The sequence below is a fragment of the Ranitomeya variabilis genome, chromosome 1, assembly GCF_051348905.1.
Source record: "Ranitomeya variabilis isolate aRanVar5 chromosome 1, aRanVar5.hap1, whole genome shotgun sequence".
NCBI classification, from domain to species: Eukaryota; Metazoa; Chordata; class Amphibia; order Anura; family Dendrobatidae; genus Ranitomeya; species Ranitomeya variabilis.
The window spans coordinates 408,309,676-408,322,789 of record NC_135232.1 but is presented as its reverse complement, the minus strand read 5'-3'; the positions used below and the strand labels follow the sequence as shown (position 1 = coordinate 408,322,789).

At 41.7% G+C, this 13,114-nt stretch overlaps 1 protein-coding gene across 26 annotated transcripts in view; it reads left to right on the top strand.

Moving 5' to 3' along the window:
* PTPRD (protein tyrosine phosphatase receptor type D) overlaps positions 1–13,114 on the top strand; it is a 2,959,440-nt gene that overhangs the window by 2,891,881 nt on the left and 54,445 nt on the right. For all 26 annotated transcript variants that reach the window (XM_077249189.1, XM_077249205.1, XM_077249204.1 and 23 more), the window contains one exon: positions 2,254–2,429. In XM_077249189.1, the coding sequence (XP_077105304.1) occupies positions 2,254–2,429 (176 nt within the window). The remainder of the gene's footprint in view (positions 1–2,253; positions 2,430–13,114) is intronic.

Genomic DNA, 13,114 nt, shown 5'->3' with positions numbered 1-13,114 from the left:
TGTCTCTCTTTCTCCCGCTCTGTGTATCTCTCTCTTGCTCGCTGTTTCTATGATGAGGAACATGCTTTTGCTTTGGGGCAGCCTGTGGGCAGGTCTTTTCTCGATTTCTCTGGCTTAGAGCAGGAAGATAAGACTCTACCTACAATCCTGCCACAGAGCACAGGCATATCAGTAACAGATAACTTCTAACACTGATTACACAAGAACCACAAGACGGATTTCTTCACCCCAGGTATCATTTTAATCAGTGTAACAACGGCAACCTGACAATGCCTGTAGATTACTTAGAAAAATCCTGCTGACAGGTTCACTTTAACGATGCTGAGTCTGTCTGGGATTACACAAAAGGCAAATGGCAATGGTTTAGCTTACTAAATGGGGTCACTTGTGGGGGGACTCTGCTTTTTTGGCACTTCAGTAGCTCTGGACATGCGACATATTGTCCACAATCTATTCCAAGCTAATTAGAGCTTTTCTCTTTCCAAGCTATGCGTCCAAACATTCATTTTTGACCACATATGGGAAATCACTGTATTGAGGAGAAATCGTGGAACATTTTTGGATCCATTTTCTCCTTTTACAAATTTTGAGCTAATCAAAATTTTACTGGAAAAAGATAATTTTGCTTACATTCAAATGTAATAAAATCCTGTGAAGGACCTGTGGACTGAAACTTCTCAATACACATCTAGTTACATTTTTTGAGAGGGTCTAGTTTCCAGAATGGGGTCACTTCGGGTTACTACTGTGTAGGCACATCTGAACATCTGCAGATGCAACATGATATTTGCAATCTATTCCAGTGAAATTTGTGCTCCAAAAATCAAATAGCGCTTCTTCACTTCTGAGCCCGCCATGTGCCCAAACAATAGGTTGTCACCGTATATACTGTAGGATATTACTATGTTCAGGAGAAATTGCAAGACAAATTGTGAATTGTGGGTCATTCTTTTCCTATTAACCACTGTGAAATTTGGGATTGAAGAAATATTTTAGTGGTAAAAAAAGTAGATTTGTATTTTTTTTTCATTCTGCTCCACTTTATTATTTCTTGTGAAGAACCTGAACAAATTTCCTGATAGCAGCAGTAAATATATTGAGGGATGCCATTTTTTAAGTACTGTAGTATCATTTTATTTTTTGGAGTGGAAGAGGGTGTTCCAAATACTTTTTCCCCTCAAAGGCACTTAACACTGAATCAGAACAAAATTGGATTTGTAAATTTCCTTGAAATAAATGCTGCTAAATCTTGACCCTTCTAACCCCCTTACAAAATAAAAGGATGTTTTAGAAATTTCATATGGCAAATTTTATTATGTGTTTTGTGTAGTATGACAATCTAGTTTAACTAATTTAAGGTTATAAGCATTCAGAGTTTGAAAATTGCCATTTGTACCTACCTTTTAGTCAAATTTCTTGTATTTTCATTAAGAAAATGCTAAACGTTTTGTCTTAAATTTACCAATGAGAAAGTAGAGTGTGTCACAAAGAAATATTCTCAGAATAACTTATCGCCGCATAAAGTGACCAATGTCAGATTTTAAAAATGGAGCTCGGCATTTGGACCAACAGTAGCTTGACACATGCAGTATTGAGAGGTTAATAATTTTCACAATAGCAGACAAATAAGCAACAGTTGCATACCTCTGTGCCCTTAATTGACTGGAACCTTAAACATTTCTGTCATCGCTTGAACATTTTGTAAATCCAGCTTTATATGTCTTAGGCCACATGCATACGTTGAGTATTTGGTGAGTTTTTTACCTCAGTTTTCATAAAATTAAGAGTGGAGCAATCAGAGGAAAAGTATAATAGAAACACGTCACCACTTCTGGATTTATCACCCTCTCCTGGTTTTGGCTTACAAATACTGAAGTAAAATACAGACCAAATACTGAATGTGTGCACATGGCCTTATAGTCTCTTTACTTTTTTTCCCCTCCCAAATATTATGTTAAATTTGTATACAAAGTTGGATCTGAAAAGGCAGGAGTACTTATTCATTTTGCTTTGATATGCCATAGTTAGGTGACCGCGCCTTTCATATATTTATAAGCCGAATGTCTGGTATCTTATTTTGTAAATGAACCTGCATTTTTATTTTCAACCCAGCAAATAATATTGTTACAAGGAAATCTTTCCAAACTCATAATTTCCAATGATAGCTTTATAAAGCCATAGGAAAGTATCTGTTTTCATTAGCTGATGTCATATGGATCATTACAATCAGTCGTGCCCCTTCTTGTCTTCCAGGCATACCGGGAAGTGACTATATCAACTCCAATTACATTGATGGTTACAGAAAGCAAAATGCCTATATAGCAACACAAGGACCTCTTCCAGAAACCTTCGGAGATTTTTGGAGAATGATGTGGGAACAACGGAGTGCTACAGTTGTAATGATGACCAAACTGGAGGAGAGGTCAAGGGTAAATATATATATTGCTTTACAATATCTCATTGTAATACAGATTACTGTATAGAGTTTGTGTTGGGTAGAATAATAGTCATGAATAGCTATAATTTCTTTTCAAAGATACTCTCCTTTTGAAGCATTGCTTCTACTAGTGAATTCTGCAAGTTTTAGGAATATTGTAGGAACACTACATATAAGGGAAATCTGTCAGCAGGTTTTTGCTCTGTAATCTGAGAGCAACACAATGTAGAGGAAGATATCCTGATTACAGCTATGTGTCACTTAGGGTACCGTCACACAGTGCCATTTTCATCGCTACGACGGCACGATCCGTGACGTCGCAGCGTCGTATGATTATCGCTCCAGCGTCGTAGACTGCGGTCACACTTTGCAATCACGGCGCTGGAGCGATGCCGAAGTCCCCGGGTAACCAGGGTAAACATCGGGTTACTAAGCGCAGGGCCGCGCTTAGTAACCCGATGTTTACCCTGGTTACCAGCGTAAACGTAAAAAAAAAAACCAGTACATACTTACATTCCGGTGTCTGTCCCCGGCGTTCTGCTTCTCTGCACTGTGTAGGCACCATAGCCGGAAAGCAGAGCGGTGACGTCACCGCTGTGCTCGCTTTCCGGCCGGCAGGCGCTCACAGTGCAGAGAAGCTGAGATGCCGGAGGACAGACACCGGAATGTAAGTATGTACTGTTTGGTTTTTTTACGTTTACGCTGGTAACCAGGGTAAACATCGGGTTACTAAGCGCGGCCCTGCGCTTAGTTACCCGATGTTTACCCTGGTTACAAGCGAACACATCGCTGGATCGGTGTCACACACAACGATCCAGCGATGTCAGCGGGAGATCCAGCGACGAAAGAAAGTTCCAAACGATCTGCTACGACGTACGATTCTCAGCGTGATGTCTGATCGCAGTAGCGTGTTAGACACAACGATATCGTAACGATATCGCTAGAACGTCACGAATCGTGCCGTCGTAGCGATGAAAATGGCACTGTGTGACGGTACCCTTACTATCAGTGTTTTATCAGCAGATTATTACTAGATAATAAGCTTCCGCGTGACTCCTAGTACAACCATGCCCCTACCTCTGATTAGCATCTTTCTGTCAATATACAGTACAGACCAAAAGTTTCGACACACCTTCTCATTTAAAGATTTTTCTGTATTTTCATGACTCTGAAAATTGTACATTCACACTGAAGGCATCAAAACTATGAATTAACACATGTGGAATTATATACTTAACAAAAAAGTGTGAAACAACTGAAAATATGTCTTATATTCTAGGTTCTTCAAAGTAGCCACCTTTTGCTTTGTTGACTGCTTTGCACTCTTGGCATTCTCTTGATGAGCTTCAAGAGGTAGTCACCGGGAATCGTTTTCAATTCAGGTTCAATAAGTGGGATTTCTTGCCTCATAAATAGGGCTGGGATCATCAGTTGTGTTGTGCAGAAGTCTGGTGGATACACAACTGATAGTCCTACTGAATAGACTTAGAATTTGTCTTATGGCAAGAAAAAAGCAGCTAAGTAAATAAAAACGAGTGGCCATCATTACTTTAAAAAATGAAGGTCAGCCAGTCTGAAAAATTGGGCAAATTTTGAAAGTGTCCTCAAGTGCAGTGGCAAAAACCATCAAGCGCTACAAATAAACTGGCTCACATGAGTACTGCCCCAGGAAAGGAAGACCAAGAGTCACCTCTGCTTCTGAGGATGAGTTTATCCGAGTCACCAGCCTCAGAAATGGCAGGTTAACAGCAGCTCAGATTAGAAACCAGGTCAATGCCACACAGAGTTCTAGCAGCAGACACATCTCTACAGCAACTATTAACAGGAGACTTTGTGCAGCAGGCCTTCATGGTAAAATAGCTGCTAGGAAACCACTGCTAAGGACAGGCAACAAGCAGAAGAGACTTGTTTGGGCTAAAGAACACAAGGAATGGACATTAGACCAGTGGAAATCTGTTCTTTGGTCTGATGAGCCAAAATTTGAGATCTTTGGTTCCAACCAACGTGTCTTTGTGCGACGCAGAAAAGGTGAACGGATGGACTCTACATGCCTGGTTCCCACCTTGAAACATGGAGGAGGAGGTGTGATGGTGTGGGGGTGCTTTGCTGGTGACACTGTTGGGGATTTATTCAAAACTGAAGGCATACTGAACCAGCATGGCTACCACAGCACCTTGCAGCGGCATGCTATCCCATCCGGTTTGCGTTTAGTTGGACCATCATGTATTTTTCAACAGGACAATGACCCCAAACACACCTCCAGGCTGTGTAAGGGCTATTTGACCAAGAAGCAGAGTGATAGGGTGCTACGCCAGATGACGTGGCCTCCACAGTCACCAGACCTGAACCCGATCGAGATGGTTTGGTGTGAGCTGGACCGCAGAGTGAAGGCAAAAGGGCCAACAAGTGCTAAGCATCTCTAGGAACTCCTTCAAGATTGTTGGAAGACCATTCCCGGTGACTACCCGGTGAATGCCAAGAGTGTGCAAAGCAGTCATCAAAGCAAAAGGTGGCTACTTTGAAGAATCTAGAATATACGACATTATTTCAGTTGTTTCACACTTTTTTTAAGTATATAATTCCACATGTGTTAATTCATAGTTTTGATGCCTTCAGTGTGAATGTACAATTGTCATAGTCATGAAAATACTTAAAAATCTTTAAATGAGATGTGTCCAAACTTTTGGTCTGTACTGTAAGTCACTACATTAGTAGATGACAATCATTAGAAAAGAAATTCAGTTAGATTGTAATATGTCATATTGTCACAGCTCCGTGTTATTATTTTACAAGAAATGTGGTACTGAAACCGGACTTTATAAATAACGTACACAGGGACATGAGATTGAATCAAAACAGTAATTACCCATTTACCTTCTTTTTTTAAGTGGACAAAAGAAAATAAAATTGAAGAATACATTAACCCCATCACACATCAATCAATGGTCAGATCTAATACAAGGTCACTTTGTCATTATTCTGATTAGCAAATGTGTGCAGTTTCCTTTTGCCTTTACCTATCTATCTTGCACCAGTCACTCACATTTGTTTCATCCATAACGATGACTGTAATTTCTACTTGAAAATGTGAAACGGATGTAATCCAGACAACAGAGCTGAGTTCTGCATAGCATGTACCTTTCAATGTAATTCTTTTCTCCAGAGAATAATAGATGTCATATAAGTACTAAACCAAGAGATCTTACTGTGTTTTTGCGGCCTTCACTAGAATTTTGCTGTTCTTGACCTCACATTTTTCCCTGCCATAGTCTTTACTGTGTTGCACAAAAGGCAATTTGTGGTGAAAACCTAAGTAACGTTCCCAAATAATGAGGTCTTACCTTGCACTTAAAGGGGTTATCCAGGACTATTTAATTTTTTTACTACGGGCGTAAGAACTAACAGGCAGGTATCAGCCTCTTGTGCCCAGCGTCGCTCTTTGCCATCACAGTGTAGTCACAGATTGCTCCTGCCAGCAGTTCAGTAGCTTGTGCTCACATTATGTCGATAGAATAGTGGCTTCTCTTGTGTTCTATTGATGATGTTTGACTGCTGACGTCATACTGATTGACAGCAGGTTTCCCGCTGCTTAACTGTGGGGAGTTGGCATGCACGATAGAGCAGCCTGGAAGAAGAAGAGCTGCTCTGTTGATGTGGAGCAGCTGAATCGTTGTCAGGAGCAGTCAGTGACCGCTCTGAGTTGGCGCGTGTACAACAGGCAGGTGGTTGCCTCTGTTTCAACTACCTGCATGTTAGTTTTTAGGTGCACAGTAAAAAAAAATAAAATAGTCATCAATCTTTCATTTGAGACTTTAATTATTTAGATAAATTGGAAAGTCTTGAAGAATCTTTACTTTATGTGAATAAGGCTTCATTTTGACATACATAAAACATGATCCGTTTATGGACCATGATGTTTGGACTGGTCACTCATCTCTTGACCTGATTTTGACAACCTCATAAGCATATGTATGGCTGTTGAGTTCGAGTCGGTAGACCCAAGGCCAGTTTATACATCATGGTCCATACACAGACATCTGCATTCACCCTTAAATGAATCATCAATTGATTGAAGATTGTGCAAGACTTCATCTCCCCAGTGGGGGTGCTGCAGGAGAATTGAGCATTTGCCATAAAGTTCTCTACAAATGACAACTAATCTAGGGGTTTGAATCTTCTCTGATCCACATGGGTAATTTCTGATTTTTGGAACACAGGTAGAAGAAACCTACACAAACACACATATTTTCATTATTAAAATCCAGTGACATTTTGACAATTACATTTTGTGACGGCGCCGTTCTTAACAGGAAACATAATAATACCATTTGACATTTTCTGTGCTTTTTTAACTTTACAAATAGAATATATTTTTTTCCCATGAACAAAAATTACTACAATGTTGATATGACAAGCTGTCAGTGTTCAAGTGGAAGAATTATATGTATTTGCAGTCATCGCCTGGCCAAGCTTTTAACTGTCTTAAGGTGCCAATCAGTTCATTTTTGCCCATACCTGCTTTTTTCATCTCCTTTAAATAATGGTTATTGATGTAATAATAACAATAATAATCTTTTTCTCAATAAGCTGTGATTGTAGTGAAAATACTCATTTCGCTGTCATATATTGTCTCATGAAGAAACCATTGGAGCACATGTGGCATTCTGTCAATGGAGTTTTAAAATAAAATTACCCTAGCCAAAAAGGCGTTCTTTTCCCCTCCCAATATAATCTATTTTATGCTCTTCCGTTTCCTTGAAAATGTCACTTGCTTCTGAAAACTTTTACACTAAAAAGTCACAATTTTTGTTTTTCATCCAAGGTTCAGTTTATGATGAATGAAAAATTGAGACTCTTTTCAGCAGACTCAAAAAGCAAAAGCAAAAATTACCATCCAAATACTGTAATTGGTTGGATGTGCATTATTTAACTGATACACTGACTTGTATGTCATTATAAATGACGTTAACAGTAAAGGCTGACATTGCCTTGAAAATACATGAAGAAAAATATCTTTTGAAAAACAAAAACAAGTTACATCGCATCCATTAGCAGAGAAATGTGTATTGCTTACACAGAAGAATTTCAGTGCTTGTATTTGCAAAGTTGCTTTACAAATGCACCCAAGGTTTCTATTCATTTAGGTTAATTATGTTGACATTGATTTCCATATTCTATAAGAGTCGCTGAAATGTGCATTGTTCTGGCATGTGGGAGGTCACCCACACAGTTGGTGTGTGATGACTGCCACCAAGGAGCGGAGAAATGAAACTGAAATGTGAACACCAGTTTTATCTCAAGAAATTTTATTTAGCTATTGTTAATGTAATTATTGTTTTTTTCAGTCGTAAGAGATAATATGTGATTAATTAATAATGATGAGCAAACATGCTCGGAGTTATCCGAGCATGCTCGTGTGCTAACTGAGTGTCTGTGATGTGCTCGAAAAATATGTTCAAGTCCCTGTGGCTACTTCGGCATCCTGCATGTCTCGTGGCTGTTCGACAGCAACACATGCAGGGATTGCCTAACAAACAGGTAATCCATGCATGTGCATGTCAAACAGCCGCGAGATATTCAGCTAGCCGAAGTCACTCGGTTAGGGCTCATTCCCTCTTGCGAGGAAATCGGACTAATGCAATCCAATTAAAAATCGGATTGCATTGGGACCATTGTTATTCTATCATTGTGTGTTCATCTTCAATTTTTTTTCCAGCTCACATCAGATCTTGATCAGACTGAAAAAATGTCGCAGCATGCTGCGATTGTAATCAGAAACCAGATCGCATCCCGCAATAGAAGTCAATGGGTGCGAGAAAAAATCGTACAGCACTAAGCTGTCTGATTTTTAAACACTGATGTCCTTTGAAAAGCTACCAGTTCATCTGCTTCGTACAGTAAAATCACAGTGGAATAGCTAGAATAGGTATAAACACTTAAAATTATTTAATTATTAAAAGATTATTTTTCTGAAAAAAATGGTGTAGGCTCCTGCATAATTTTCGTAACCACAGCTTTATACTTAGCCTTTACTGGCTATTAAAATGGGGACCCCCACTCCCAAAAAAATGACGTAGGGTCCCCCTATAATTAATAAACACCAAAGGCTAGGTAAACAGCTGCGGGCTGATATTAATAGCCTAGGAAGGGGCCATTTATATTGCTTCCCCCCACCTCCCAGGCTAAAAACATCAGCTCTCAGCCACCCCAAAAAAGGCGCTTCTATAAGATGCGCCAATTCTGGTACTTAGCCTCACTCTTCCCACTTGCCCTGTAGCGTTTAGAAGTAGGGTGATAGTTGGGGGGTTGATACTCACCTTTGTATTGTAAGGTGACCTCAAGCCCAGAGGTTAGTAATGGAGAGGCATCTTTAAGTCACCCCCATTACTAATCCCATAGTCATATTGTATAATAACACACACACCCTGAATAAAGTCCTTTAATTGAAAGAATGACACAGACTCCTTTAAGAAACATTAATTAAACTGTTGTGATCCGCTTTTTGGCTCCCCTGGTGGTGGCTGGTGGTACTGGAGACTTGTGTGTGCTTTTCTGCCTCAGCTCACCTGCTTCCATCAGTTTTGGGAGTTCCCTATTTAGCCTTGCTCTCCAGTCACTTCCTTGCCGGTCATCATTGTAACCTGAGTCATTCAGTTGCATGTTCCTGCTACTAGTCTGCTGATCAGCTAAGTGGACTCTTGTCCTTATTGTTTTGTTTTTCTTGTCCAGTTTACAGTTTTGTCATTTCCTGTTACTGGAAGCTCTTGTGGACTGAAATTGCCACTCCTGTGTCATGAGTTGACACAGGAGTCTTAAAGTAATTTCAGGATGGGTTTTTTGAAAGGGTTTTTCAGCTGACCATGAAGTCCTCTTTTGTATCCTTCCTCTATCTAGTAAGTGGACCCTGTCAAGGTTCGGGCTATTTGTGACTGGACGCAGCCTACTTCTCTAAAGGGTCTTCAGAAGTTCTTGGGCTTTGCTAATTTTTATCGTCGATTTATAACTGTTTTTTCTGGTGTTGCTAAGCCTCTTACGGATTTGACTAAGAAGGGTGCTGATGTTGCCAATTGGTCCTCTGCCGCTGTGGAGGCCTTTCGGGAACTTAAGCGCCGCTTTTCGTCTGCCCCTGTGTTGCGCCAGCCCGATGTCTCTCTCCCCTTTCAGGTTGAGGTCGATGCTTCCGAGATCGGAGCGGGGGCGGTTTTGTCGCAGAAAAGTTCCGATTGCTCAGTGATGAGACCTTGTGCGTTCTTTTCTCGAAAATTTTCTGCCGCCGAAAGAAATTATGATGTCGGTAATCGGGAGCTTTTGGCCATGAAGTGGGCATTTGAGGAGTGGCGTCATTGGCTTGAGGGTGCTAGACATCAGGTGGTGGTTTTGACTGATCACAAGAATCTGATTTATCTTGAGTCTGCCAGGCGCCTGAATCCTAGACAGGCGCGCTGGTCGTTGTTTTTCTCTCGGTTTAATTTTGTGGTCTCATATCTACCAGGTTCTAAGAATGTGAAGGCGGATGCCCTTTCTAGGAGTTTTGAGCCTGATTCCCCTGGTGATTCGGAACCTACAGGTATCCTTAAGGATGGGGTGATATTATCCGCTATTTCCCCAGATCTGCGACGTGCTTTGCAAGAGTTTCAGGCGGATAGACCTGATCGCTGTCCACCTGGTAGACTGTTTGTTCCTGATGATTGGACCAGTAGAGTCATCTCGGAGGTTCATTCTTCTACGCTGGCGGGTCATCCTGGAATTTTTGGTACCAGGGATTTGGTGGCTAGATCCTTCTGGTGGCCATCTCTGTCTCGTGATGTGCGTGTTTTTGTGCAGTCTTGTGATGTGTGTGCTCGGGCCAAGCCTTGTTGTTCTAGGGCTAGCGGGTTGTTGTTGCCCTTGCCTATTCCGAAGAGGCCTTGGACGCACATCTCGATGGACTTTATTTCTGATCTTCCTGTCTCTCAGAGGATGTCTGTTATCTGGGTGGTGTGTGACCGTTTTTCTAAGATGGTTCATTTGGTGCCATTGCCGAAGTTGCCTTCCTCGTCTGAGTTGGTTCCTTTGTTTTTTCAAAATGTGGTTCGCTTGCATGGTATTCCTGAAAATATCGTTTCTGATAGGGGTACCCAGTTCGTTTCTAGATTTTGGCGGGCATTCTGTGCCAGGTTGGGCATTGATTTGTCTTTTTCGTCTGCCTTCCATCCTCAGACTAATGGCCAGACGGAGCGAACTAATCAAACTTTGGAGACGTATTTGAGGTGTTTTGTGTCTGCGGATCAGGATGATTGGGTTGCCTTTTTGCCGTTGGCGGAGTTTGCTCTTAATAATCGGGCCAGTTCTGCCACTTTGGTTTCCCCTTTCTTTTGCAATTCGGGGTTTCATCCCCGTTTTTCTTCTGGTCAGGTGGAGTCTTCGGATTGTCCTGGAGTAGATGCTGTGGTGGATCGGTTGTATCGGATTTGGGAACAAGTGGTGGACAATTTGAATTTGTCCCAGGAGAGGACTCAGCGGTTTGCTAACCGCCAGCGTCGGGTTGGTCCTCGCCTTCGTGTTGGGGACTTGGTGTGGTTGTCTTCCCGTTTTGTCCCAATGAGGGTTTCTTCTCCTAAATTTAAGCCTCGGTTCATCGGTCCCTATAGGATTTTGGAGATTATTTACCCTGTTTCCTTTCGTTTGGACCTTCCGGCATCTTTCGCTATCCATAATGTGTTCCATCGGTCGTTGTTGCGGAGATACGAGGTGCCGGTGGTTCCTTCTGCTGGGCCTCCTGCTCCTGTGCTGGTTGAGGGTGAATTGGAGTACGTTATAGAGAAGATCTTGGACTCCCGTATTTCCAGGCGGAGACTCCAGTACCTGGTTAAATTGAAGGGCTATGGTCAGTAAGATAATTCTTGGGTAACTGCCTCTGATGTTCATGCCTCGGATTTGGTTCGTGCCTTTCATAGGGCTCATCCAGGTCGCCCTGGCGGTTCTTGTGAGGGTTCGGTGCCCCCTCCTTAAGGGGGGGGTACTGTTGTGATCCGCTTTTTGGCTCCCCTGGTGGTGGCTGGTGGTACTGGAGACTTGTGTGTGCTTTTCTGCCTCAGCTCACCTGCTTCCATCAGTTTTGGGAGTTCCCTATTTAGCCTTGCTCTCCAGTCACTTCCTTGCCGGTCATCATTGTAACCTGAGTCATTCAGTTGCATGTTCCTGCTACTAGTCTGCTGATCAGCTAAGTGGACTCTTGTCCTTATTGTTTTGTTTTTCTTGTCCAGTTTACAGTTTTGTCATTTCCTGTTACTGGAAGCTCTTGTGGACTGAAATTGCCACTCCTGTGTCATGAGTTGACACAGGAGTCTTAAAGTAATTTCAGGATGGGTTTTTTGAAAGGGTTTTTCAGCTGACCGTGAAGTCCTCTTTTGTATCCTTCCTCTATCTAGTAAGTGGACCTCGCTTTGCTAAATCTACCTTCATACTGTGTATGTCTTTTCCTCTGAACTCACCGTTAATATACGTGGGGGCTACTATCATCTTTGGGGAATTTCTCTAGAGGTAAGCCAGGTCTGTTCCTTCCTCTTCCAGGCGTAGTTAGTTCTCCGGCTGGCGCATGGCATCTAGGCAGCCGTAGGAATGCTTCCTGGCTACTGTTAGTTGTGTGGTAGATTTAGGTCACGGTCAGCTTGAGTTTCCATCACCCGAGAGCTAGTCTGTTATTTTTGTGTTTCTGATGTTCGCATGCCATTGGGGAATCATGACATTAAACCATACTTATGATATCACCCATTTCACCGACGCCATTGTCTCCTGCAAGAGAATTAAAATAACAAACAACAATATTCCTCACCTTTCCGCTGAGAAGGTGATAATCCATTTATCCCATGACAGGTCTAGCTGTCATTCAGCCTGTCATTCAGCAGAGACACTGAGCAGCGTCTATTCAGTGTCTCCCTGTGAACTCCTATGACCTGACTGACATCACCGTGAGCGTGAGAAAGTTCTCATGGTGCCATCAGAAAGGTCCTGGGAGTTCACAGCCAATTAACTCATTTCACCTAATTGACATCAGCGCATGGGAAAATTTCTAACAGTGCTTTGACATTAGTCAGGTCTTCTGAGTTGCCGTATTTGAGCATGTTCGCTCATCACTATTAATTAATACATATGCTAGGCAATCATGTTTTTTTCCAGGGAAGAACAATTAGGGGGTGTAGACTGACTAAAGAAAACCAAAAAATAATATGCTCCCTTATTGATACCCTCTCAGTCGCTTTACAAACCTTGCCTGGTCCGTGCTTGCCTTTACCTCCCATCTGAACAAACAGGACATTTGTTAGAAAACATTTTCACCTGCTGGATTTTTTCACCACAAGATGCAAACATAGTTTCCTTGATCTAAATTAGCAAGGGACATCATAGGTATCATAGTACAATGCAAAATGCAACATCCTCTGCTCTGTGCTGCTCCACTAATTCTGGAACAGATTTTCTTTTTTTTTTCTGTGCTTCTACATTCCAAAGTTATGCGTCCCCCAGTAATAAAGATGCAAATTTTATCTTCTAGCAGCTGGGCGTCATTTTAGTTTTTGGATTTAGTTAGGGATGACAAAAACGTAAAGAAAATTATTAAGTGCAAGATACATTCAGGGGAATGGGGACACAAATATCTGGCCCTCCAAACACATAAAACCAGGTACTAGGACTAAGAAC